Source organism: Microcebus murinus, chromosome 2 (genome assembly GCF_040939455.1).
Source record: "Microcebus murinus isolate Inina chromosome 2, M.murinus_Inina_mat1.0, whole genome shotgun sequence".
Taxonomy (NCBI): domain Eukaryota; kingdom Metazoa; phylum Chordata; class Mammalia; order Primates; family Cheirogaleidae; genus Microcebus; species Microcebus murinus.
In genome coordinates this window covers 6318310-6344140 of record NC_134105.1, presented here as the reverse complement: position 1 = coordinate 6344140, position 25831 = coordinate 6318310, and the positions used below count along the sequence as shown (strand labels likewise).

Sequence of the window (25831 nt, the reverse complement as noted above, 5' to 3'; positions counted from 1 at the left end):
GCGCTAGTCTGAAAATCGTACGTCTTTTGTAGCAGTAATTATAGGGCCCCAGCATCGCTCACACCCTCCTCTCAGAATTACACAGGGCGGCGTCGCGAAGCCCTGCCCACCGCTCTTGATCCCGCCCTGAGGTACCCAGACAGCGGACTCCGCACCACCACAGCCCGGATGCAGAGAGGAATCATAGTAGCGATGCACCGGATGTATGAGTGGAAGTGACAGAAGTCAACTCACGACCGATTGGTTCTCCCGAATGGACCTAAGCCTCCCTTCGCCTGCCACTGGCCGCGTGGTTTGTCTATTTGAACAGTCCCCGCCCACTGGAGAAGCCGGGTCCTGAAGCTTCACTTCTCCTTCATTACTATTGGTTTGTGTCCAGGTCCATCTTCTTCTTACGCCTGTCGATTGGTTGTTTGGGCTGGAAGCCCGCCTTCCCTCCCGCCCGGCTTAGAGGACAGCGGGGAAGGCGGGTGGTGGGGCCGGGGGCCTGAAGCGGCGGTACCGGCGCTGGCGGCGGTAGCTGAGGCCTTGGCCGAAGCCGCGCGGTGAGTCTGAGGCCTGGCACGATCCCTCCAAGGCGGCAGAATGTCCAGACCCACGGCCAGCCTGTCCGTGGGGAGGGCCCGGGGAAGCCGCCCGTCTGGGACATAAGGTCCCCGCAGTACCGGCCCCACGACCTGGGTACCGCCTGAGCCCTTGACCCTCACCCCGCGAGGCAACGCCCACCTCACAGGGATTCCCAGGAGACCCCTGGACCCTTAAGCCCTCTGTACGTCCCAGGCGCCAGAATGTCGGCCCATCAGCTCCAGTACTGCCCTGGCGCCTTTGGGTCTCCTTGCGCGGCACAGTCACCTCTCCTGAGCCACATACAAATTGTGGATCCCTGCCTCAGGGAGCATCTACGTCAGTGGCAGCCCCTTGTACTCCCTGGAGACCTCTCAGGGACCCAGTCCTCGGAACTGAGCTCGGTTCCATCCTTGGGGTTCATCCTCTTTGCCTCACCACCACCCCAATCCCTTGTTTCAGCCATCCAACTTTAACTTCCTTAAGCCTTTACCAAGACCCTTAGGATATTTGGCTTCTAGCAGTTTCATTGAATTCAGCCTGGAGCAGGTTGCCTGTGGGCCTTAGACCATAGAAAGATACACTGGTTCTTACCTGAGAGTAGAAATTCCTTGTCAGCCTCCTTCCCCCTCTATATGCACATAAACTATAGTAGTTTTCTTACTAGGGATCCTTAGGTTTCTTCTGCCCTTAAAGGATGACATTTCCTTATGCAGTCTTTTTCTTGACACTGGAGTATTTGAAAGCTCCTCAAAACCAGTTATTCCCTGATTTTTCCTTTGCGTCTTACAAATTCATTCAAGAATAAGAATTTTGTGAAATCGGTTTTCTAGTATAATCTGAACATACTTAGGATAAGTATATGTTAACTCCCGTGGCAGGGTGGGCTGAGCTCTATTATGGCCACCTTATTGTGGTTGCCTGATTATTTGTATTTCCCCCTGGATTGTAAGCTTGTGGAGAGAAGGAACAGTACATAACTGAGTAATGAGTGAATGATTTCAGGAACTAATTGGTCTCTTTTAGCTTAACATTTGAAATACTGGTACTATTCTAAAGAACGGCATTGTCCAATACAATAACCATCAGCCATATGTGGGTATAGAGCACTTGAAATGTGACTAGTACAAATTGAAACTGCTAAGTGTAAAATGCACACTACATTTTGGAGACTCAGTACAAAAAAGGATGGAAAATATATCAATATTCTTTATATTGATAACATGCTGAAATGATTTTGTGGATATTGGGTTAAATAAAATACATCAATTTCACCTTTATTACCATTTTTAATATGGCTACTATCAAATTTTAAAATACATTTGTGGGTTATACTTCTGTTGGATAGTGGTGCTATAGAATAATAATCAGTCTCTCCCTCTTTAGATTGAACTCCTTGAGGAAAGGGGCAGTATTCGTCATTTTTAGTTCTTTCCCTACTTCCCCACCTTTGTTACCTGGCATTGTGCCATGTACTTAGTAGTAATTATAAAAATAGCTAACAATTATTAAAAGCTCACTTTGCTCTCAGCAATGTTTTAAGCACTTTTTAATATGTCCTAACTTGTTTAATCCTCACATCAACTGATGAGTTGGCTACTATTACCTTCCTATTGTAGTTAAGGAAACAAATTGGAAGTGTCTTCTTCAAGGTATGTATCTTTGGAATGGGATTCAAACCTGGGAAGCCTAGCTCCATGGCCCACAGTTTGACCCTCCTATTACACTGCTTCTTTTAAACATCGTTACTGAATGAATCTAGACTTTCTAAATATATTTTAGTGAGATCTCCCAATGTTTTTAGAATCCCCTACTTGACATGGCTGGGTAGAGATCCGTGTTGAGGAACTGGGGCCATAAATAAATTTATCACCATAGCTTGTCATCCAGACTATTAAAGAAAGCTTCTCTCTGAAGAACCTCAGGGCAAGATGCTTGGAACTGGACCTGCCGCCGCCACCACAGCTACCACCACGTCTAGTAATGTGAGTGTTCTGCAGCAGTTCGCCAGTGGCCTGAAGAGCCGGAATGAAGAGACCAGGGCCAAAGCTGCCAAGGAGCTCCAGCACTATGTCACCATGGAGCTTCGCGAGGTTGGGCTTCTATGATTTTGGGCCAGTCATTATGGGATGTTTGGGCTAAATGTGCCATCACTGGTTTAGATTCCTTTTGACAGCTAAGTGTGGATTTGGAAAATAAAGAGATTCTGTTTTAGAAAGGCACCCAGCTTCTCATATGCATAAAATGTGCAGGTTCCTTTGCAGCGATTACACATTTCTGTGGCATTTCTCATGTTTGTGGTTGCATTTTAAGAGCCAACATAGATTCAGCTGTTTCTTTTATTTTTTTATTTTTTTCCCTACCACATACAAGACCCTCAGTTCTTTCTGTCTGATAACAGTGATGGGGATGGGTTTGGAGAGTTGAGAGCTTGGTTGGGGCTTTCTAAATAGAGCCCAGACTTGAGTTCAGAAACAATATATTGTTCATCCTTGTACCCCTGTAACCAGGAAGAACCTAGCACAGGACGTTTTCTGCTCTAGAGTAGATAATAAATATTTGTGAAATAAACAGATGAATTGCAAGTTCAGTTGCTTTACAGTTTAAGGCCAGGTGCGTTGGCTCACACCTGTAATCCCAGGACTTTGGGAGACTGAGAAAGGAGGATTGCTTGAGGCCAGGAGTTCGAGACTAGCTTGAGCAAGAGTGAGATTCCTTCCCTACAAAAAAGTAGAAAAATTAGCCAGGCACACACTTGTAGTCCCAGCTACTCGGGAGGCTGAGGCAAGAGGATCACTTGAGATCAGGAATTTGAGGTTGAAGGGAGTTATGATGATGCTGCCACTGAACTCTAGCAAGGGTGTTAGAGCGAGACCCTGTCTCAAAAAAACAAAAATAAAAACTGTGGAAATGGACAGTAACTTGTGTTCTTTGGTTTGAACTGTACCTGCTACCTCTCAGGAACTTATCTTTAGATGCCAGCCTACTGCCATCACCACAGTCAGGGATTCATTAGAAATTGTTCTGATTATATCTTCCTTTGCAGATGAGCCAAGAGGAATCTACTCGCTTCTATGATCAGCTCAACCATCACATTTTTGAATTGGTTTCCAGCTCAGATGCTAATGAGAGGAAAGGTGGCATCTTGGCCATAGGTAAGGACAGAGTCTCTGGTAACAATAACTGCTAGGAATAAAGGACTACTCACTTTCATGTCCATTGCACCCTGGATTTCCTACTTACTTAGTTCACATTCATTTAATGAATTTTAAGGAGGCTGTGACTTTCAGTGCACTTACACAGGTGTTAATTCTCACAACAATCCTGGAACATAGGCAAAACATATTTTTAGATGTGGAAGCTGAGTCTCAGAACCATTTAGTGACTTTTCTAGTGCCAGACAGCTTGCCAGACCTGAGACTAGAAGCCAGCTTTCTTTCCACTACCTCATGTTGCCTTTTGCAGACTGGTTTCACACTAGAGCAGGGTTTGGCATAGTGGGGCTCACGAATGGAAAAGTGGAATCAGGGTGTAGTTAATAATTCCCAAGGACTAGTCATCAGTCCTCTGAATTATTTAGTCCCAGTTTCTTTTCTCTTTTTTGGGGAGGGGGAAACAAATTTTATATATTAATATGAGATCATTTTGCTTTAGATAAGCAGTTCGGTCACAGATATCAAATCTCTGAGTTAAAATGAAAATTGTTTGTGTCCTTGCCATCTAGAAATATACTCAAAGTAGAATGAAGGAATCACTCATCAGCTTTCGTTTCTGAGCCATATACTTTCCTGGCCAGCATGCCTGTCATCATTTTTTGCCTTCCTTTCTTTTCCAGCCAGCCTCATAGGAGTAGAAGGTGGGAATGCCACCCGAATTGGCAGATTTGCCAACTATCTTCGGAACCTCCTCCCCTCCAATGATCCAGTTGTCATGGAAATGGCATCCAAGGCCATTGGGCGCCTTGCCATGGCCGGGGACACTTTCACTGCCGAATACGTGGAGTTTGAGGTGAAGCGAGCCCTGGAATGGCTGGGTGCTGACCGCAACGAGGGCCGGAGACATGCAGCTGTGAGTGCCTACAGGGAGGAGCACAGCCACACCTGGGGAGCAATGGCATCATGTCAAAGTCCCTTGCTACCTTCCAAGGGTTATCCCTAAAACAGTCTGGTTCGATGGGCTAAGATTCCAGGCTGTTGGAGAGAGTCTGTCCATTCCACTCTGATGGAGAGAGTCTGTCCTTAAGGGAGAGAATCCAGGCACAGGTGTATGGGGATCCAAAGCATTGGCTGAGTGCCTTCCAGGGAGCTCCCCCTTTAGGAGGCAGTACCACAAGGTGGGAGCGTGGTGCCAGGAGAGGGACACACACTTGACCCTTTGCTACTTCCTAGCTGTGTAACCTGGGGCATCCTCTGACCTTCTGTTTCTTCATCTTTCAAATGAAAGTAATAACAAGATTAAACAGGATTTTTCATTTGATAAATACTTACTGCATATATACTGTATTCTAGGCACAGTTCTAGGCTATTAGTATGGTAGTGTAGAAAGCATAAAATATGTCTGTCCTTCCAGAGCTTATGTTCAAACATTATAAATATTCCATGTTTAGAAACAACCTAGATAGTGAACATTAAGATGTTTGATCAATTTTGCTTTCCTTCCTCTGTCCCCAGAATTTCCTAGCTAGAAGAGTGAGCAAGTGTTCTCTTTTCCTAGTGCGTATAGGCTCCAGGATGAGACGGGACTGTACTGAGAAAACAAAACTCTGACACAGGTGAGAGTTTTCAGTTTGCCTTTTTCTCCCAGGTCCTGGTTCTCCGTGAGCTGGCCATCAGCGTCCCCACGTTCTTCTTCCAGCAAGTGCAACCCTTCTTTGACAACATTTTCGTGGCTGTGTGGGACCCCAAACAGGCCATCCGAGAGGGAGCTGTAGCTGCCCTTCGCGCCTGTCTGATTCTCACCACCCAGCGTGAGCCGAAGGAGATGCAGAAGCCCCAGTGGTACAGGGTGAGGGGATGGCTCCGTTCCAGCCACCAGCAAGGCACATACACATAGCGAACCACCTGGCCTAAAGGGTGGCAACAGGCCCCTTGCCATGGAACAAGTATCACATTTGTTTTGGTCTCAGACAGTTTTTTAGGCTGAGTATGAATTAATAGTTACTTTATTGCTTTTCCTTAAAGCATAAATCCATTGATAGCCACACCGTCATTTTACGCATCACTAAGGTTGAAAATATGCCAATTGAACGGTGACTCAGAGCTTTCTTATAAACAATTATAAGACATCTCTTTTCAGAGATGTTAAAATAAGGAAAAATAGGTGTCTCAGAATCAGTGAAATATGGTTGATACTAATTTAGGAAGTGCTAGTTCTTTCTGCTCTAGTATCATGAGTCCTGTGCTGATTGCTACTGCCAGGGGAGCTTACTGATGAGTCTTACAAAAAGAGCCCTGATTATGGGATTGGGAGACCTGGGTTCAAGTCTTGTCTTTTCTTTGTGACCTTGGACAGTCACTTAATTTTTTTCAGCCTGCTTTTTTAAACTATTAAATAGGTATGATGATGGTATCTGCCTTAAGGGCTTGTTATAAGAATTGAAGCTAAATTAAATAAGAGCTTGATAAGATAGTATCATTGATCATACTGGCACAAGGCACTGAGCAGGCACGGTAACCCCTAGAACTCCATCATAGGTGGGACGGGCCTGTGCTCTTTCTGACTTTGGACACTGGTAATTAAGGCATTCTGTCTCTACATGTAGCACACATTTGAAGAAGCAGAGAAAGGGTTTGATGAGACCTTGGCTAAAGAGAAGGGCATGAATCGGGATGATCGGATCCATGGAGCCTTGCTGATCCTCAATGAGCTGGTCCGAATCAGCAGCATGGAGGGAGAGGTGAGAAACTGTGGCAGAGGGGAGTCCAGACTTCTCATAGGTAGTCTGTGAGCAAGGCAAGGTGGGATCCATGTCCTTGTGAAGCTGACATTATGTGGGGGAAACAAACAATAAACAAGTAAACAAGATAATTTCATATAGTAGCAAGTCCTATGAAGAATGTACAACAAGCAGTAGGATAGAGGGTACCAGGGGTGGGCGTGAATGGAGGGTCAGGGAAGGCCCTCCCTGAGGTGGTGCCATGAGGGAGACCCGTGTGACACGAGCAGCGGCCCTGCAGCAGGCCAGGGGACTATGTTCCAGGTCGAGGCTTCGAGGTGGGAAAGGGTTTGACAAACGGATGAAACAGAAAGAAAGGAAGTGTCGCTGGTGCACCATGAGCAAGGGGGAGGGAAGGAAGGGCCAAATTAATAGGCCCATGGTTCACGGTAAACATTGGCTTTTATGCTAATTGCAGGGGCAGACATTGGAGATGCGCACACAGGGAAATGATGCGATGCCATGTGTTTCTAACAGTTACTGGCTGCTTGTAGGGAGAACCATGTGGAGAGGCAGGAATGAAAGCAGACCAGTTAGGAGGTGTGTTCATTTGAAAACTGGGTTTAAAAGTGTGAGGGCAAGATTTTATTAGGAATATAGCATCAAGAGAAAATGGGGAGGGAGCTGAGATAGGCTGAAAGAATCATCAGACCATAATGCACATCTGACCCTGAGGAATAAGAGGGGGAAAAAAATTGGATAGAAACCTTCTAGTCTACCTTGCAAGGTCATTGTGTCATCCTCAAGCCAGTTGGTTGTCAGAGGAAACCTTTATCTCCTAGGAGCAGGCCTGCCTTAGCAGCCCTACTGTGTTCTGTCATTGGCTAGAAGTAGCCCAAGGAAATTGTGGCCTTGACACAAACTTGGTGGTGGATTTCAGACCAGCAGCAGGGTCCCTTGATCATTTATTTACATCCATTGTAGCTGGAGGTTATATTCTTTTTTTTTTTTTTTTTTTTTTTGAGACAGAGTCTCACTCTGTTGCTTGGGCTAGAGTGCCATGGCGTCAGCCTAGCTCACAGCAGCCTCAAACTCCTGGGCTCAAGCAATCCTTCTACCTCAGGCTCCCTGAGTAGCTGGGACTACAGGCATGCGCCACCATGCCTGGCTAATTTTTTTCTCTTTCTATTTTTAGTAGAGACAGGGTCTTGCTCTTGCTCAGGCTGGTTTCGAACTCCTGAGCTCAAATAATCCTCCCGCCTCAGCCTCCCAGAGTGCTGGGATTACAGACGTGAGCCACCGCGCCTGGCCTGGAGGGTGTATTCTTGCAGCTGCCCCGGGAAGCTATGACAGTAGTCTGGGTGAGCTACAGTGGTGGCTTCCACTAGGAGTGGCAGCACGGATACTGAAGAGCAGCCGGATTCAGGATGTGTTTGGGTGGTAGAGTGCCATCTGTGAGACTTCCTGTGGGAGCTAGTCAGTGCGGAATTTCACCCCAGGGCTTCCTGCTGTAATAGACCATGTGCTTGTTTGGTGCTGGCTGTGCCCTGCACATAGGGGCAGCACAGGCAGCCGGGTGCAGAAGTGGGAGGAGTCTGGCATCAAATCGCCACTCTTCTTCAGAGTTGTCATACAGTCTACAGTCATACATACTGTGTGACTCGGACATACATACTGTGACTCCGACAAATTACTTTATCCCTTCAGCCTCATTTGCCTCACTTTCAACAAGGGCTCTGACCCACCTCGATGGGTTCTTTTGAGGTTTCTAAATAAAGCTGGACGTCCACATCCATGGCTTCCACATCTGTGGTCTCAAGCAACCACAGAGCAAAAATATTCAGAAAGAAATTAATAAAAATAACAACACAACAATTAGAAATAATGTAAATTTTAAAACAATACAGTGTAACAACTAATTATTAATACATAGTATTTACATTGTACCAGGTATTATAAGTAATAGAGACATTTAAAGTATATAGGAGGATGTACATAGATAATGTACAAATACTATGTCATTTTAGATAAGGAACTTGAGCATCTGTAGATTTTGGTTTCTACAGTAAGTCCTGGAACCAACCCCCATGGGTACTAAGGGAGAACTGTGTATGAAGTGCTCAACATAGCACCTGGTAACATAGTAGACTTCCTGTAAAAGGTAACCCACAGATTTTCCCCTCCCAAGGTTAGTGTGGCGCTTTCTGCTGTAGCCCAGGCAGCTGTAGTTCTTTGTTTCCTCTTAGTAAGACAGGACAGTATCACCTAACACATAAAGTAGTTATCAGATTTAAATGAAATAGTTCTTGTGAAGGTGTTTTGTCAATTATAAGAAACTATCTTAATATAAGGTAGTAAAGTTTCATAACTTGGTCACTCATTCAAATCATATTAATCAGGCACCTGGTATATGCCAGCTATGCCATGTCCTAAAAGCTAGAATAATGCAGCAGCGAACAAAACAGATTCCATTCTAATAGGGGAAGACAGACAATATGCAAATAAGTAAAAATATATTGTGTATCATATGGTTATAATTGCTGTGAAGAAGAGTAGGCAAAGGAAGGGGAATAGAGAATGTTGGCATGGGTTAAGGATTACATTTTAAAATATGGTGACATTTGGTCAGGTGTGGTGGCTCATGTCTGTAATCACAGCACTTTGGGAGGCCAGGGCAGGAGGATCACTTGAGCCCAGGAGTTCAAGACCAGCCTCAGCAACATAGAGAGACCCTGTCTCTACCAAAAAGAAAAAATTAGTTGGGGGTGGTGGCTCGTGGCTGTAATCTCAGCTACTTGGGAGGCTTAGGTGGGAGAATCACTTGGACTCAGGAGGTCCAGCCTGGGTAACAAAGCAAGGCCCTGTCTCTATAAAAATAAAATAAAAATAAAAAATATGGTGACATTTGAGCACAGTTATGAAGGAGGTAAGACTAAAGCTTTGCAAATATTCGGGGAAGAGCATTCCAGGTAGCTGGCACTCAGGCAGGAGTGTGCTCGTGTATTTGGGGAGCAGCAGAAAACCACTGTTGCTGAACAAGGCAAGCAGGAGTGGTGGGGTCAGAGGTACACCTGGGGCAGGAAAGGGGCATATCATACAGGGCCTTGGAGGCCATGGTATGGCCTTTGTTTGGGAAGTGGGAAGCTATAAGTGGGTTTTGAGCAGTAGAGTGACATTTGACTTGTTTCAAAAGGATTACTGTGGCCACTCTGTTGAGAATGGATTGTCAGAGGGCCAAGGGCCAAAGCCAGGAACCCAGTTAGGAGGAACTGCAACAGTCTTAGCAGGGGATCTTTGCAGCTCAGACCACAGTGGGAGCTACAGTGGTACAAGAAGCAGCTGGATTCTGAATTTAGGATTTGCTCATAGCTTAGAGGTGGATGGGGAGCAAGAAGAGTCAAGGTGTTTGGCCTGAGCAACTGGAAGGATAGCGTTGCCATTTACCACAGTGGGAAGACTGAGATCGGGGGAGAAGGTTTGGGGCAGAAGGCTGGGAGTTTGGTTTTCAACCTGTTAAGTTCGAGATGCCTTTTCAGGACAGCTGAGTGGAGATGCTGAGTGGTGCTGGGGAGAGATCTGGGCAAGAGGTACAGACTTGGGCATTGTCAGCTGTAGATATTGTTTCATTGTGGGACTTTGGGAGAACCACAAGGGAACTAGTGGAGTTGGGGAAGAGACAAAGTCTGTGAACATGAGGTCGGGAGATGAAGACAAACCAAAGGAAACCAAGAAGGAGCAGCTAGGAAGGGAGGAGGGGAGCCAGGAGAGTTTGGAGTCAAGAAGCCAAGTGAAGAAAGGGCTTCAAGGAGGAGGAAATATCAGTTGGAGCAAATGCTGTAGGTAAGTCAAATAAACTAAGGACTGAAAATTGACCATCGGATTTAGCAGCATAAGAGTCATTGTTGACTTGACAAGAACAGTGGACAAGATTTTCCAAAAAATGAAAATATCTGTGTCAAGGAAAGTTTGGAAAACTTTTATATTCTTCTCAATTTGAACTGTTGGAAGATGAGTTATTAAGCAGCCCTTTGAAAAAGGAATGGGCATGTATTCTCAGCCAATTTATTTCATACCCTCTACAAAATCCTAGGATTCTGAGAAAATTACATGCCTAAGTTTCTACCTAGGTTTCTGGGGAGAAGCAAGAGACCAGAATATCCTTAACAGGATGCTGGCGTGGGGCCATCCCTCACCTTTGCAAGCCTTATTGCTGTGATCTTAGGTCTATAGTCGCCACCATTTGCAAGTCGGCCCTCCCAAACCAAGTGAGGTGGGAACTCTTGGCAGCCAGTCCCCTGCCACTGCCTCATTGCTCCGTAGGTGGTGCTCTTCTGCCTAAATTAGAGCAAAATCCCCCCTGCAAGGATCTGGGGGAATCATAATCACAAAGATGAAGAGTGGCACTCTACTTTTAAATAGTTGCATTTCAGGGTTGGGCAAATGTATTGCCTTGTAGACTTCACAGTGCCCAGGCTGAATGCCACTCATAAGTAAAGGTAATATTTTTCCCTCTCATGTATGTAGCGTTTGAGAGAAGAAATGGAAGAAATCACACAGCAGCAGCTGGTACATGACAAGTACTGCAAAGATCTCATGGGCTTCGGAACAAAACCTCGTCACATCACCCCCTTCACCAGTTTCCAGGCTGTCCAGCCCCAGCAGTCAAATGCCTTGGTGGGGCTGCTGGGGTACAGCTCTCACCAAGGTCTCATGGGATTTGGGGCTTCCCCCAGCCCAGCAAAGTGCACCCTGGTGGAGAGCCGGTGTTGCAGAGACTTGATGGAGGAGAAATTTGATCAGGTAAATGGTGAGAGGTCTTTGCCCTCTTCTCCTAAGCTCCATACCTCACTTTCCTCCGCCAATCCTTTATCCTTCCTCTCTCAGGTGTGCCAGTGGGTGCTGAAGTGCAGAAATAGCAAGAATTCGCTGATCCAAATGACAATCCTTAATTTGTTGCCCCGCTTGGCTGCATTCCGACCTTCCGCCTTCACAGGTGAGGATGTCCATGGAAGACATCATTACCCATCCAAGGGTAATTAAACAGGAAAGAAGTGATTCTGAAAAGTTGTATCTGCTTCTCATTTGAAGCAACGCCAACTAAGGGTTTAGTCTGTGATTTCTTTGCCTCATGTCCAGTTTTGGTGGTGTCTAGTTCATGTTTTCTGCTAATACCTGAGGCAGCAGACACAGGAACAATCAGAATGTGTAGACAGAGAAGCACTTCTAGAGCCAAGCAACTTCTCATGCATGGATGTCAACAAGTTCATGAAGAGACTTAAAAGAGACCAAAAGAAGGGCAGTTTCAATGTAGATACTGTGCAGCAGCCTCTCTTTGGGACAGGGAGGGTTTGGTGACTGTCCTGCTTCTCCTGAGATCATCACTGAATCACTTGCAGGAAGGAAAGACTGGATGCTTCAGAGGCAGGTTCCACAGGTGATAGACTGTGGGTTCCCATATTCCTGCCCTGTCCTCAGTGGGCAGTGTAGATTCCTGGCTCCTCAAGCTGGCCCAACTCATGTACCAGCTTCTCCATGAAGCCTTCCTGGATTGCTCCAGCTGTGAATGTATTTTTCATTTCTCCTATAGCCTTCAGTGGTAGAAAGGCTTTGAAATCAGACCTGGGGTGAATCTCACCTCCATCCTTAACTATGAGGTTTTGGACAGGTTATTTGACCTACCTGGGTCTCTACTTCCTGACTTATAAAAATCAGAATTGGCCGGGCGCGGTGGCTCACGCCTATAATCCTAGCTCTCTGGGAGGCCGAGGCGGGCAGATTGCTCAAGGTCAGGAGTTCAAAACCAGCCTGAGCAAGAGCGAGGCCCCGTCTCTACTATAAATAGAAATTAATTGACCAACTGATATATATATATATAAAATTAGCCGGGCATGGTGGCACATGCCTATAGTCCCAGCTACTCGGGAGGCTGAGGCAGAAGGATCGCTCGAGCCCAGGAGTTTGAGGTTGCTGTGAGCTAGGCTGACGCCATGGCATTCACTCTAGCCTGGACAACAAAGCGAGACTCTGTCTCAAAAAAAATAAATAAATAAATAAAAAATAAAAATCAGAATAACAATGCTTGCCTCCCAAGATGAACAGCATTAATGCCTAAGCACCCACTGTAGTGCCTGGCACAGAGTTAGCCCCAATAAATGGAAACCATTATTATATTATTACTATTTCCTTGAGTTACTTCAAATTCATTTTGGAAATAAGATAGAGCTAAAAGTTATACTCCAGTTGTCTGTTCATACTTAATATCCTTGTCTTACCTCCCTGCTTGCTGAGTGTGGAGACCCAATCACCAACATCTCTTTGTGCTTTGCTGTGGTGCACATTGCCTGTGCTTAGTAGTGTTCAGAACTGGATGAGAGCCAGGAGTGTAGGAAAAGGACAGCCTTGACCCTCAGCAGACCCTACTCCCTAGCATACAGACTCATCTCACACTACCCAGCCCAGATGCAACCACAGGAGAAATCTAGCTGGTGAGGTGTTAAACATGCTGTGCATGAGAAGCAGAATGTATTGGGTAAGGCAGAGATAATTAGCCACATGAAATCACTGAACCAGAGAGAAATGACAGAATAAAAATCACCCATATTTTTTCAGTTTCCATTCTTCCTACCTAGCATCCAGCAGCTTTTCTCTTTTTTAATGACCAGACATGCCCCTATTCAGTAGAGCTTTAAATTATCTTGGGTCGAAAATCTATGGTTCAAAAGAAATTAACAACGAGGCAAAATTTGATCAAAGTCTGGCATGTTGTAGAAGCTGTTATCCTTATAAGTTCATAAAGGCTCAGAGGGCCCTTAGGTTTATTCTTTTGATGTGAGTTTTGCGGGTGTTTTTGCTTCTTTTTAAGGCTAGTTAATGTTGTTTTATTAAATATACTAAATATAATAAAATATGGCAGTGACATGTAGCCTGGGTAGTCCCCATAAGAAAGGGCCTCATTGCACAAGTACCTCTTGTTTAAATCCTGCGGTTTGGAAGTGATTGAACTTCTCAATGGTGTATGCTTTAGAAGTATCACAAATACTCACCCTATGACTAGGTTGAATTCTCTACATAGTCAAATTTCTAATCTCTTAGAGTGCTAAACCTGGAAAAGGAAATTATACTCTTAAGTTCATTTCCTGCTGAAATGTTTTACCCATATGTAAAGGGCTGGTTTTCCTGTTGATGCACTCTAATTTTAGGGTTGTATCACCTCGGTCTGCCTGTTTTCAAGCCCCAGCGTGCCTCATTGCCATTTGTGCCTCTCCCGCCACTAGAACCGTGGGAGAAGACATTTCTCATTAGAGTAAAGGCAGTGATATATAACTGCTGTCTTAGGAGTCTAGTTCACTGTCTAAATGTGGTTTTGGTAGCCCTCAACACCCCTAACTTTCCAAGGATGTGTGGCCTTGCCTTTTCTGCTGTTATATATGTGTTATTGGTGCCTGTACGTGAGGCCAGCATCGATGGAAGAGGGGAAATAAGAGAGACAAGAATCAGGAAATTCCAGCCTTCAAAGGAGAAATAACACTTAGCTTAAATCGCCCAAGAATCACCTACCCGTGCCCACTGGCTTGTGTAAACTTAATGAAAATACACATATGGCTTTCCAAATTACAGGCTAAATCTTGGTTCTATTAAATACAACAAAAATCTCTAGGTAATAGCAAAGTGATTTCCAAGCCTAAGCTAAATGGAATGGCCTATTTATTATAAACACTAGCCAATATTCCAGCATGCATTGCTTAACCATGAGTGTACATTCTGAGAAATGCATCGTTGTTAGGCAATTTCGTTATTGTGTGAACATCAGAGTGCACTTACAGAAACCCAGATGGTAGAGCCTACTACATGCCTAGGTTCTGTAGTGTAGCCTATTGCTCCTTGGCTACAAACCTGTCCAACATGCTACTGTACTGAACACTGTAGGCCAGCGGTCCCCAAACTTTTTACACCAGGGACCAGTTTCATGGAAGACAATTTTTCCACGGGCCAGGGGTGAACGGAGGGGAGTGCTTTCAGGATGATTCTAGTGCATTACATTTATCATGCACTTTATAATTATTACTTTGTCACTTGCCACTCACTGATAGAGTTTTAATATGAGTCTGCAAACAATTTTTTTTTTTTTTTTTTGAGGCAGAGTCTCACTTTGTTGCCCAGGCTAGTGTGAGTGCCATGGCATCAGCCTAGCTCACAGCAACCTCAAACTCCTGGGTTCAAGCAATCCTGCTGCCTCAGGCTAGTGTGAGTGCCGTGGCATCAGCCTAGCTCACAGCAACCTCAAACTCCTGGGCTCAAGCAATCCTCCTGCCTCAGCCTCCCGAGTAGCTGGGACTACAGGCATGCGCCACCATGTCCGGCTAATTTTTTCTATATGTATTAGTTGGCTAATTAATTTCTTTCTATTTATAGTAGAGACAGGGTCTCACTTTTGCTCAGGTTGGTTTTGAACTCCTGACCTCGAGCAATCCGCCCGCCTCGGCCTCTCAGAGTGCTAGGATTATAGGTGTGAGCCACCGTGCCCAGCCTAGTCTACAATTGATTTATTATGGTCTCTGTACAGTCAAACCTCTCTGCTAGTGATAATCTGTATTTGCAGCCATTCCCCAGCTCTAGCATTGCTGCCTCAGCTCTACCTCAGATCATCAGGCATTAGATTCTCATAAGGAGCATGCAACTTAGATCCCTCACATGCGCAGTTTATGGTAGGATCCTCACTTCTATGAGAATCTAATGTTGCTGTTGATCTGACAGGAGGCAGAGCTCAGGTGGTGATGTGAGCAGTGGGAAGTGGCTGTAAATACAGATGAAGCTTTGCCTGCTGTTCACCTCCTGCTGTGTGGCCCAGTTCCTAATAGGCCAGGGACCAGTGTCAGTCTGCGACCCAGGGGTTGGGGACCACAGCTGTAGGCAATTAAAACACAGTGGTGGCCAGCGGGCTCACGCCTGTAATCCTAGCACTCTGGGAGGCCAAGACGGGTGGATTGCTTGAGGTCAGGAGTTCAAAACCAACCTAAGCAAGAGTGAGACCCCGTCTCTACTATAAATAGAAAGAAATTAATTGGCCAACTAATATATATAGAAAAAATTAGCTGGGCATGGTGGCACATGCCTGTAGTCCAGCTACTTGGGAGGCTGAGGCAGAAGGATCACTTGAGTCCAGGAGTTTGAGGTTGCTGTGAGGTAGGCTGACACCATGGCACTCACTCTAGCCTGGGCAACAAAGTGAGACTCTGTCTCAAAAAAAAAATTAAAAAAAAAAAACAACCCCCACAATGGTAGTATTTGTATGTCTAAATATATCTAAACACAGAAAAGGTACAGTGAAAATATAGTATTATAATCTTATGGTACCACTATCATATATGTGGTCCATCATTGACTGAAACCTCATTATGTGGTTCATGGCTGTACTTTAAATTTTGTTACAATATATTAATAAAATAAGTTAGATGATCCTATCTTTGTTTTGAAGCAAGATTTAACATATTTCTTAACCAAGAGCATGTAATCTTTCTCTCAAAATGTAACACTAGTGGAGACCATTATATGATATGATTGTTTTGGAGACCCTTTTAAGTTTTTTGGTTTTTTTTTTTTTTTAATCAAAGGAAAAAAATCTTGTATTTCTAATATTTCCAAAAGATGTATCTGAGGAATGGTTATCTTATCAAGCATAAGACTTTAGTTCGTATATCCTCTGAATTCTAACATCCTTCCAATGGGCTTTCTTAATTTATTCTCAAATTTAAGTGCTTTATAGGAACTCTGACCATTGTTGTATTGACCAACCCTGACCTTGAGCCATGTACTTTGTCTTTTCTGTGCTCAGATACCCAGTACCTCCAAGATACCATGAACCATGTCCTAAGTTGTGTCAAGAAGGAGAAGGAACGTACTGCAGCCTTCCAAGCCCTAGGGCTACTTTCTGTGGCTGTGAGGTCCGAGTTTAAGGTCTACTTGCCTCGTGTGCTGGAAATCATCCGAGCCGCCCTACCCGCTAAGGACTTTGCCCATAAGTAAGCATCTCTATTCCGATTTCACCTTCCTTCCACTCCCTTTGGTTGGAGATGCAGAATGCTCCATCTTAGTCCCACTTAGTCCCAGTGGGCTTAAGCCCACTGTGTGCGTCATTAAACTGCAGGGTATAGCACATCGTGTAATGAACAGCCCTTCCTCATTTGAATTCTAACCTTTTGCAAATGAAGTGATGTATATGTAAGTATTTTGGGAGGTTAAAACCCTGAGAAAATGGTAGATACCAGTGCTGTTTTCATTATTATTATTATTATTGATTGAGAGTTCCCTAGTTTTGCTTTTTTCTCTGGCTTTCGAAGGTCTTATTTTGATATAAGACCTAAAGAGGAATCCTTGACTGGAAGTAAATGGACCTAATGGTCATCTTTTTCCTTATTGCTAAAATTAAATAAGTTATTCCCCCTCTTTAGACCTCCCAATGAATAAAATATGAGAAGAACCTTTAGCATCCTGCCAGATGAAGAGGCCAGGATGTCTTCACCAATGCTAGGGGATCATCATTAATTGGCTTTAGTCTTAGAGTTGTATACTTATACTTCCCTATTTTATTAGCAAGGATTTCTCCAGTGAATTAATAAGCCCCACTCAATTCTAGAGCCCAGCAGCCTCATCATTGGGAGAATAATTTCCTTCCATATGATGGCTGTGTATTGCCCTCTGGTCCCTGTTGAACACATAATTCTATTTGCTTCCTAAATAAGTGCCTTGGTTAGCACCGCACCAACTCATGTGGTGCCTCTGTGAGTTCAGAAAATGGGCCCGGTTCCTTAAGACACTTTACTGCCATCTGCTGGATTGTCGTTAGAAACACAAATCTACAGTGACTTTGATGCAATGAACGGGTCCCCAAGAATTGTGCAGTAGACAATCTCCATACCCACGGATGGTGGCATTGCCTGAGTAACCTGCTGTCCTTGCCCCAGGGTGATTTTGAGGTGGGACAGCACAAAGTGTCATTATGTCTAAACCAGCTACTCCTTGTTTTTCTGCAGAAGGCAGAAGGCAATGCAGGTGGATGCCACAGTGTTCACTTGCATCAGCATGCTGGCTCGAGCGATGGGCCCAGGCATCCAGCAGGATATCAAGGAGCTGCTAGAGCCCATGCTGGCGGTGGGGCTGAGGTGAGTGCTGGAAACTCGAGCCTTCCCTGTCTCAGTTAGTGGGAGGCTTGGACCGCAGTGTTGGGACCACATTAACAGAGTGAGACAAGGTTGTTTGCATATTGAATTGGGTAGACTGGATAGCTCAGACTAACTCATAGGCTAGTGTTGAATCCTAGTTTCATTACCAGCTAGCTGTGTGCTCTTGACTAAGTTATTTAACTTCTCTGAGCCTCCATTTTCTCATCTGAAAAGTGAGTGCAATAGCAATTCCTATTGTCTAAGGTGGTTGTGGGGATTAAGTGAAAGAGTTCATGAAATTGTCACTCTTCGCACAGTGCCTGGCATGTGGAAAGCACTCAAGAAATGTTTGCAGCTATTGTTTATGTTATTATTGAGCTAATTGTTTAAGCTCCTTAAACTTTAGTTCTCCTCATCTATAAAACAAAGATGATGGCCACGCACAGTGACTCACACCTGTAATCCTAGCACTCTGGGAGGCCAAGGCAGAAGGATTATTTGAGGTCACGAGTTGGAAACCAGCCTGAGCAAGAGTAAGACCCCCATCTCTACCAAGAATAGAAAAAATTAGCCAGGCGTCATAGTGTGTGCCTGTAGTCCCAGCTACTCAGGGACTGAGGCAGGAGGATCACTTGAGCCCAGGAGTTTGAGGTTACAGTGAACTATGATGATGCCACTGCACTCTAGCCAGGGCGACAGAGCGAGACCCTGTCTCAAAAATAAATGTGTGTGTGTGCGTGTGTGTATGAGGGTCTTGATCTGCTTCCCAGATTATTTGTTGGGACTTGGTTTTCTGTAGTGGCTGTATTATAGTGAGCAAGTTCTTCTGTGGCAGGACCAGAAATTCATAGGTTGTTCTGAAATCTGAGACCAGGGCAAGGGTATCCAGCACATTTACTCTATTTTATAGCATTCTTTCCACTTTAAAGATGAAGCAGTGATGGGGCCTGATCCCTTTGCTAGTGAGAAAGGTGGTTTCTTCCCAAGGACACACTGAATGTCATGTGCCCATCTCCATGTGTGACTGGTTTCCTTCCCCTCAGCCCTGCCCTCACTGCTGTGCTCTACGACTTGAGCCGCCAGATTCCACAGCTGAAGAAGGATATCCAAGATGGGCTACTGAAAATGCTATCCCTGGTCCTCATGCACAAACCCCTCCGGCACCCAGGCATGCCCAAGGGCCTGGCCCATCAGCTGGCCTCCCCTGGCCTCACAACCCTCCCTGAGGCCAGCGATGTGGGCAGCATCACTCTTGCCCTCCGAACCCTTGGCAGCTTTGAATTTGAAGGTAAGAAATGACAGTGGCTCTTTCCAAGATAGTGAATGATTCTGGGAACCTTGAGAATGGAATGAAGGTGCTAGAATTCCTGGATCTTGCTGGGGTCTTGGAAACAGTGTAGCAGATTCTGTAGCAGTTCATCCTTCCTAGACTATTTCCATATATTGTTAACCCCTATTGTTTGTTTGTTTTTTTCCATACTGAACTTTGGAGCAGATAGCGTTTAGGAAAAATATACATTGGTCCATGGAAATAATGTTTCAGAGATGGAAAAATCAGAGATTCATCCCCCTCACCTTCTCACCTTCCCAGTTCCCTATAGCAGAGATGGGTTTTTTTTTAATGCTTTAAAATGTATAAGCAGGGGCTTTTGGATATTTCCATTCCTATGGCAGTGTTATTTCTAAGAGTGCTGTACTGCATAGTTCAGTTTGGAATTCTAAGCTGCAGATAAACTCACATTATTACCCTACAGTGATATATTTCAGGAGAAATAATGGATACTTTTGAAATTTAAGGTGGTATCAGTCAAGACTACAGGGAAACAAACAAGTATAAAAAGCCTAAACATGTGTAGAAACATAGCATCTGTGATTTTCCTATTAAACTTCCTTCATATATTTAATACATTAGCACCCACAATAATTTGTTCCTAATGAATAGAAAGCAGCTATGTTTAAGCCCAGCCTATATCAAACTCTGTTTAGTATTTAAATTTGGGAGCTAAAATAGACAAGATAAATTTGATTAACAATTGTTTTGTCCTCTGGGAATGTAAGGGGTTAGATTAGAATGAAACAGAATAATCTTTGAAGGGAATATAGAAAAGGTTAGAATGGGGAGGGATACCTTTTATCTGTCTCCCTGCTCCTTCACCACCCTGTTTTGCCTTTCTGTTGATGGGAAGCCCATTTGTTACCCCTTAAGAGAAGAGTTCTGGATCAATGTCTTGTTGATCAATATCTGGTTGAAAATAGAATTAGTAGCCACAAATTGGAAAGTGCAGCTATCAAGTTGCAGACCTACATATCCAAGGCAGCAGTGTTTATTCTGTTTTCTCTCTACCTTTGTATCCAGGCCACTCTCTGACCCAGTTTGTCCGCCACTGTGCGGATCATTTCCTGAATAGCGAGCACAAGGAGATCCGCATGGAAGCTGCGCGCACCTGCTCCCGCCTGCTCACACCCTCCATCCACCTCATCAGTGGCCACGCTCACGTGGTTAGCCAGACTGCAGTGCAAGTGGTGGCAGATGTGCTCAGCAAACTGCTCGTGGTTGGGATAACAGACCCTGGTAAAGCTCACCAGACAGAAGCAGTCTAGGGGAGTTTAGGATCTTGAGACAGGTGGAAGTAGTTAGTTTCATTCCTCAGCCTCTATAGAGATCTTCAGTCTCAATAAACTGGTGTTGATCTATTTCTCTTCCAGGGCATTAGGCTTGGCTACTCCAGCTTGTTAGTATAAGATGATCTGTCTTTAATTCTTTTACCATTACTCCTATGAGTAGAAGAAAGAAAGAAGTTTAGATGAGAGAAAGGTATCTGGAATCCTCCCACTAGGCCGATGGCAGTGGAGGTAGAAACGGGGGGAAAGGACTGGAGGGATGGGATCATGAAGAGGTGTTCTAAAGCTCAGTTGCTCTTGCAGACCCCGACATTCGCTATTGTGTCTTGGCATCCCTGGATGAGCGCTTTGATGCACACCTGGCCCAGGCAGAGAACTTGCAGGCACTGTTTGTGGCCCTGAATGACCAAGTGTTTGAGATCCGGGAGCTGGCCATCTGCACTGTAGGGCGACTCAGTAGCATGAACCCAGCCTTTGTCATGCCTTTCCTGCGCAAGATGCTTATCCAGGTAATGATAAGCAAACCTACAGGCAATGGGGAAAGGACACTTAGTGTTAGAGCTGCCTGGGGAAAGAGACTTGAGGGCAAGGAAAGGGGAGAAAGACTGAGATGACCTAATAAAATCCACATGTGGTTCGAAAGGTCCACGTGTTTCCCCAGCTTTGTATTTGCAGTTCTGTGCTCATCACCTCTTTAGCCTTTTGTCAGCATGACTTCCAGGGTGCTTCGTAGTCCCAGGCTAACCTCTCATGCAGCTCTTCTTCCTGGCACATCACCGGTAATTCCATTTCTCAGCCTCTTTGCTCACTTGCTTGCTTGATCTGCTGCAGATGGTGTCCGTCTTCACTCTTCTTTTCCTACTGATGCCAGGTCAAGCACAAAGGCCATTGTTCTTCACAAAAATAACAAGTGTGAGAAGAGTTCCAACATTTTTTTTTTCATAGTCATTGCTTCTGGTCCGTGGTCCCTGGCTTTTATTCTTAAATAATGAGAGGTGCCAAGCTAAGCTACTTGGAGTACAGCCTAAGGTAGATTAAGGTTGGTGTTGCTACTAGATCTGGTAGGATTTTCAGTTCTTGCTGAAATATGGCTCCTTGATTTTTGTCTTCACCTACCCGAGTAAGTTCTCTGGCCTCCTCGTGAGCTATGCATGGTCTAGTCCTTCCTGCCTCTGGTTATTTGCACCCACCTCTTCTGGGTCTCATCAGTCATTTCCTGTCCCACTCCCAACCTCCGCTTCCTGATGCTCCCCCATGGTTTCTTTTGAAATAAACACTTTCCATAACATATAAAAAAAATAAACATAGAAAATCATTAATATGTGTAACTTACTCTAGAGAAATATTTATTGACAATTTGTCATAGTTAAAGTAGCTGTAAATTATATCATCAATCAAATTAGAAAATTGTGCTTATGTTGGCACTTCTGTTTTTAGCCTAATGATTTATTTAGCTGTTGGCCCATGTTAGGAGTGCCTATCATTTTAAGTCTTTTTAAAATAACCTAGGGTTTGGGAGTAAAAAGAAATCATTGTTGAGCCTGCCAGCTCTAATTGTGCTAAATAAGTTTGGCATAGAAACATCTAATGAAAAAGCCAAGTGCGGTGGCACGTGCCTTAATCCCAGCTACTCAGGAGGCTGAGGTAGAAGGATCACTGAAGCCCAGGAGTTTGAGATCAGCCTGGGCAACATAGTGAGACTCTCTCTCAAAAAAAGAAAAATAACAGTATGTTCATTTAGTCAGTAGACTTTTTGAGCACCTTACGTGTTCCAGGTACTGCTGAGTGCTGGAAAAGACCAATGAATAAGCCGGACATGGCTCCTATCTTTTTTTTTTTTTTTTGAGACAGAGTCTCACTTTGTTGCCCAGGCTAGAGTGCGATGGCATCAGCCTAGCTCACAGCAACCTCAAACTCCTGGGCTCAAGCAATCCTTCTGCCTTAGCCTCCCAGAGTGCTAGGATTATAGGCATGAGCCACCATGCCCAGCTAATTTTTTCTATATATTTTTAGTTGGGCAATTAATTTTTCTATTTATAGTAGAGATGGGGTCTAACTCTTGCTCAGGCTGGTTTCTAACTCCTGACTTTGAGTGATCCGCCTGCCTCAGCTTCCCAGAGTGCTAGGATTACAGGCGTGAGCCACCACGCCCTGCTGGCTCCTGTCTTCTTAAAGCTGACATTAAGCTATTAGGCCATCTCGTTTTTCTGGTATTGGAGAATGTTAAGATCCGTTGAATGAATTTACCATATACTGAATTTAACCCTTGAAATTACAAATTTTATTTTATTTTATTTATTTATTTTTTGAGACAGAGTCTCCCTCTATCACCTGGGTAGAGTGCAGTGGCATCATCATAGCTCACTACAGGTTCAAACTCCTGGGCTTAAGCAGTCCTCCTGTCTCAGCCTCCTGAGTAGCTGGGACGACAGGCATGTGCCAACACATCCAGCTAATTTTTTCTATTTTTAGTAGAGATGAGATCTCGCTCTTGTTCAGGCTGGTCTCAAACTCCTGACCTCAAGCAATCCTCCTGCCTTAGCCTCCCAGAGTGCTAGGATTATAGGCATGAGCCACCATGCCCTGCCAAAATTATAAAATTTTAAATAATTTTTTTCGTTTGTAAACTTTGATATATAGATTTTTCCAAATTGAATTGTACATTTTCATACCTTGGTAAAAGCTTTGGCCTTTTCTTGAGGTCTTGGTCATCAGGGTGGGCATTGGTAATTGTTATCAGGATGCAGTGAGGCTCTCTGGCTCTGGAAGTGAACCTGGAGTTCTTTGCTTTGGCCCAGCACTGCCCCACTTAGTTGTGCTTTGTTCCCTAGGGCACATTTTTTCACAGTCCGCCATCTCTCTTGCTGCTACAGGTCTGTTCTTAGTATCCCACTCCATCTCCTTTCACTGTTGTCTGCTATGACTAGGGGGAAACAGGCTGCCAAGGGGATCCAGAAAAGCAGGGTTATTAAATCCGTAATAACAAAATATATTACATTGTAGACTCCTCCAGGTAGCTGAGTTAACCTGGGCAGTGTGATCTTCACTTTTCTCACTGCTTAGATATTTTCTTTTGTCAGCTTCAGCTATCCAGAAGGCTGCCTATATTGAGTTGTCTATGTCACCATGAGCATAATGTGCTGATTTGTGGCTGTTTTAAGGATGTCAGTTAGAGCCAACATGCTATCTCTGTTCAGTAATGCCCAAGGGACTCCTAGTGATGTGATAAACCATTTGGGTTTATCTAGATGTGCTCCAAACAGCTACAGAATATCAGCATTTCTCTCAATGTCATAGTTGATCTAACTGTTCTTTGATTCTTCCTTGTTATTTATATCCCTTCTTAGTGATTTGCTCTCTGGACAAAGATTTTTCTCCCAAGGAGCCCCCCGTCATTCCTCATTTCCGTAGACCCTCCTCATAGCTCTCCCTGTTGGTTTTCTCAGTCTTCTCTGACTATGCTACTGTTAAAAGCTCTGCTTTAGAGAAGCTATCGTAGAAGGAGAGGGGGCTGGTTCTAACAGATTTTGTTCCCATCACTGCTGTGTGTAAGGCTGTTCTGTTAGCCACAGAGATGTCCATTGCTTGTAGCATATCTAGCTGCTGCCTAATCTGCTGTGCAGGTCTGGTTCCTTCCCCTACTTCCCTGCCTCATTTTTGCTTTTGACACACAGTCTGTCTTTAGAATGTCCTCTGCTATAGTGAGCCTTTCTCCCTACAGATTTTGACAGAGCTGGAACACAGTGGGATTGGAAGAATCAAAGAGCAGAGTGCCCGCATGCTGGGGCACCTGGTCTCTAATGCCCCCCGACTCATCCGCCCCTACATGGAGCCTATTCTGAAGGTAACACAAAACAGACTCAGAAACTGGCACTTTCTCTCTGGGTTGTTGCATGTCAGCTCATTTGGGAAGATGGGAGTGTTTCAGTACTCACTGGTCACTGAACAAAGTAGATAATTCCTTTGGTCCCAGGCTTGGGGACAAGGGTCCCAGCAGATACTTTCAGTTAAAGAATACCATGAATCTCATCAGTTGCAGGAAAGTGATCTCCTTATGAGAAATAAGATAAAATGCTTCGGGCACATCATCATATGTGCTTGGAAAGGAGAAGTAGGTGGTGGGCAGCATAAAACAGCTGCCCCAAAATGAAGAAAAAATACACTTTAAAATCTGAAATAGCCTTCAAATCTGCCTATATTAGAGTCATGTGGCATCTTTTGTAATGTGAATCTGGACAGGTGATTACACAGATACGGTTTAGAGGATAGGTGAAAAATGTTTTCAAATCATGGTACTTCCCAGCTCTCTCATATGTCAGACTTGTACTCAGTATGGAGAAAAGTTTGAGAATTTATATTCCAGAGAAATCTTGGATTTGTAAAGCCTCGAAGTAATTTATTTATGACTGGGGTGGTCTCTTATGTAAAAGAAATATTTCTATAGATTCTAATCTTCATTAATTTTCTCATACCTTCTTTTCATAGGCTTTAATTTTGAAACTGAAAGATCCAGACCCTGATCCAAACCCAGGTGTGATCAATAATGTCTTAGCTACAATAGGAGAACTGGCTCAGGTAAAGGGAAAACTGCTTTTTCCATAGGGTAAAAAGAAACTATTTAACCTCTGAGGAAGTCAGAATACTTCTTAATACCATGATTTCTAACCCTGTCCACTAACCCTTTTTTATTTTGTAGGTGAGTGGCCTGGAAATGAGGAAATGGGTTGATGAACTTTTTATTATCATCATGGACATGCTCCAGGATTCCTCTCTGTTGGCCAAAAGGCAGGTGAGTACCACTACTTCCTGACCAAGCAGAACAGATCCCATGAGGCCAGGACCTTGTTTCTCCTTATTCACCTCAGTGTCCCCAGCCAGTGCCTAGCATAGAGCTTGGCACGTGGTAGGTACTGAAAAATATTTGTCGAATGATGAATAAGAAGAAAGACTTGGAACCAGAATTACTTGTCATCCTGACCCAGAGTCACTTTCAGTAAGTGTCAGAGCTGACCAATGCTGTTTTCTCTATACAAAGGAATGCAGATCAGTTGTTATCAGGGCCCCAGCTGCTTGAAGGAAAAAGGACACCTTGGCCACTGCCTTATGAAGGCTAACAGAGCTTTAGCTCATCCTCACCCAGCCCTGGTTCCACTTTGGTCATTTGAGGTTATTAGATGACCAGATTAAAGTTAAGAACAATCTTAATTTCCTTTGAAAAAGGTAGGAATATTCTTTATCTTTTGATCCAGTGATTGTTGTAGTTTTGTTCTTGATCAGCCTTGTCTTTATGCCCTCTCAGGATTTCTGTTCATACTTAGTGTCTTTACTGAAAACTTCTTTTCTTGTATGATAGCCGCCAGTACTTCATTACACTCATTATACAAAGAGTACAACTGTGCTTTGCTTTCTTTTCTCTCAGTGAACCACATGATCTTTTGCCTCTCCAGGTGGCTCTGTGGACCCTGGGACAGTTGGTGGCCAGCACTGGCTATGTGGTAGAGCCCTACAGGAAGTACCCCACTTTGCTTGAGGTGCTACTAAATTTCCTGAAGACTGAGCAGAACCAGGGTACACGGAGAGAGGTAGGGAACATGGCAAACTTGGTCTTTAA

The 25831-nt window shown here is 44.4% G+C and overlaps 1 protein-coding gene across 1 annotated transcript in view; it reads left to right on the top strand.

The window, feature by feature from the left end:
* The first annotated feature begins 423 nt into the window (after positions 1-423).
* MTOR (mechanistic target of rapamycin kinase) overlaps positions 424-25831 on the top strand; it is a 145501-nt gene continuing 120093 nt past the window's right edge. Inside the window, exons 1-17 of the mRNA XM_012791400.3 lie at positions 424-545; positions 2482-2657; positions 3611-3719; positions 4400-4632; positions 5368-5568; positions 6326-6460; positions 10964-11239; positions 11324-11432; positions 16272-16458; positions 17470-17598; positions 18642-18886; positions 19955-20170; positions 20524-20729; positions 23942-24064; positions 24706-24795; positions 24917-25009; positions 25668-25802. Coding sequence (XP_012646854.2) covers positions 2496-2657; positions 3611-3719; positions 4400-4632; positions 5368-5568; positions 6326-6460; positions 10964-11239; positions 11324-11432; positions 16272-16458; positions 17470-17598; positions 18642-18886; positions 19955-20170; positions 20524-20729; positions 23942-24064; positions 24706-24795; positions 24917-25009; positions 25668-25802 — 2649 coding nt within the window. The 5' untranslated portion in view covers positions 424-545; positions 2482-2495. The remainder of the gene's footprint in view (positions 546-2481; positions 2658-3610; positions 3720-4399; positions 4633-5367; positions 5569-6325; positions 6461-10963; positions 11240-11323; positions 11433-16271; positions 16459-17469; positions 17599-18641; positions 18887-19954; positions 20171-20523; positions 20730-23941; positions 24065-24705; positions 24796-24916; positions 25010-25667; positions 25803-25831) is intronic.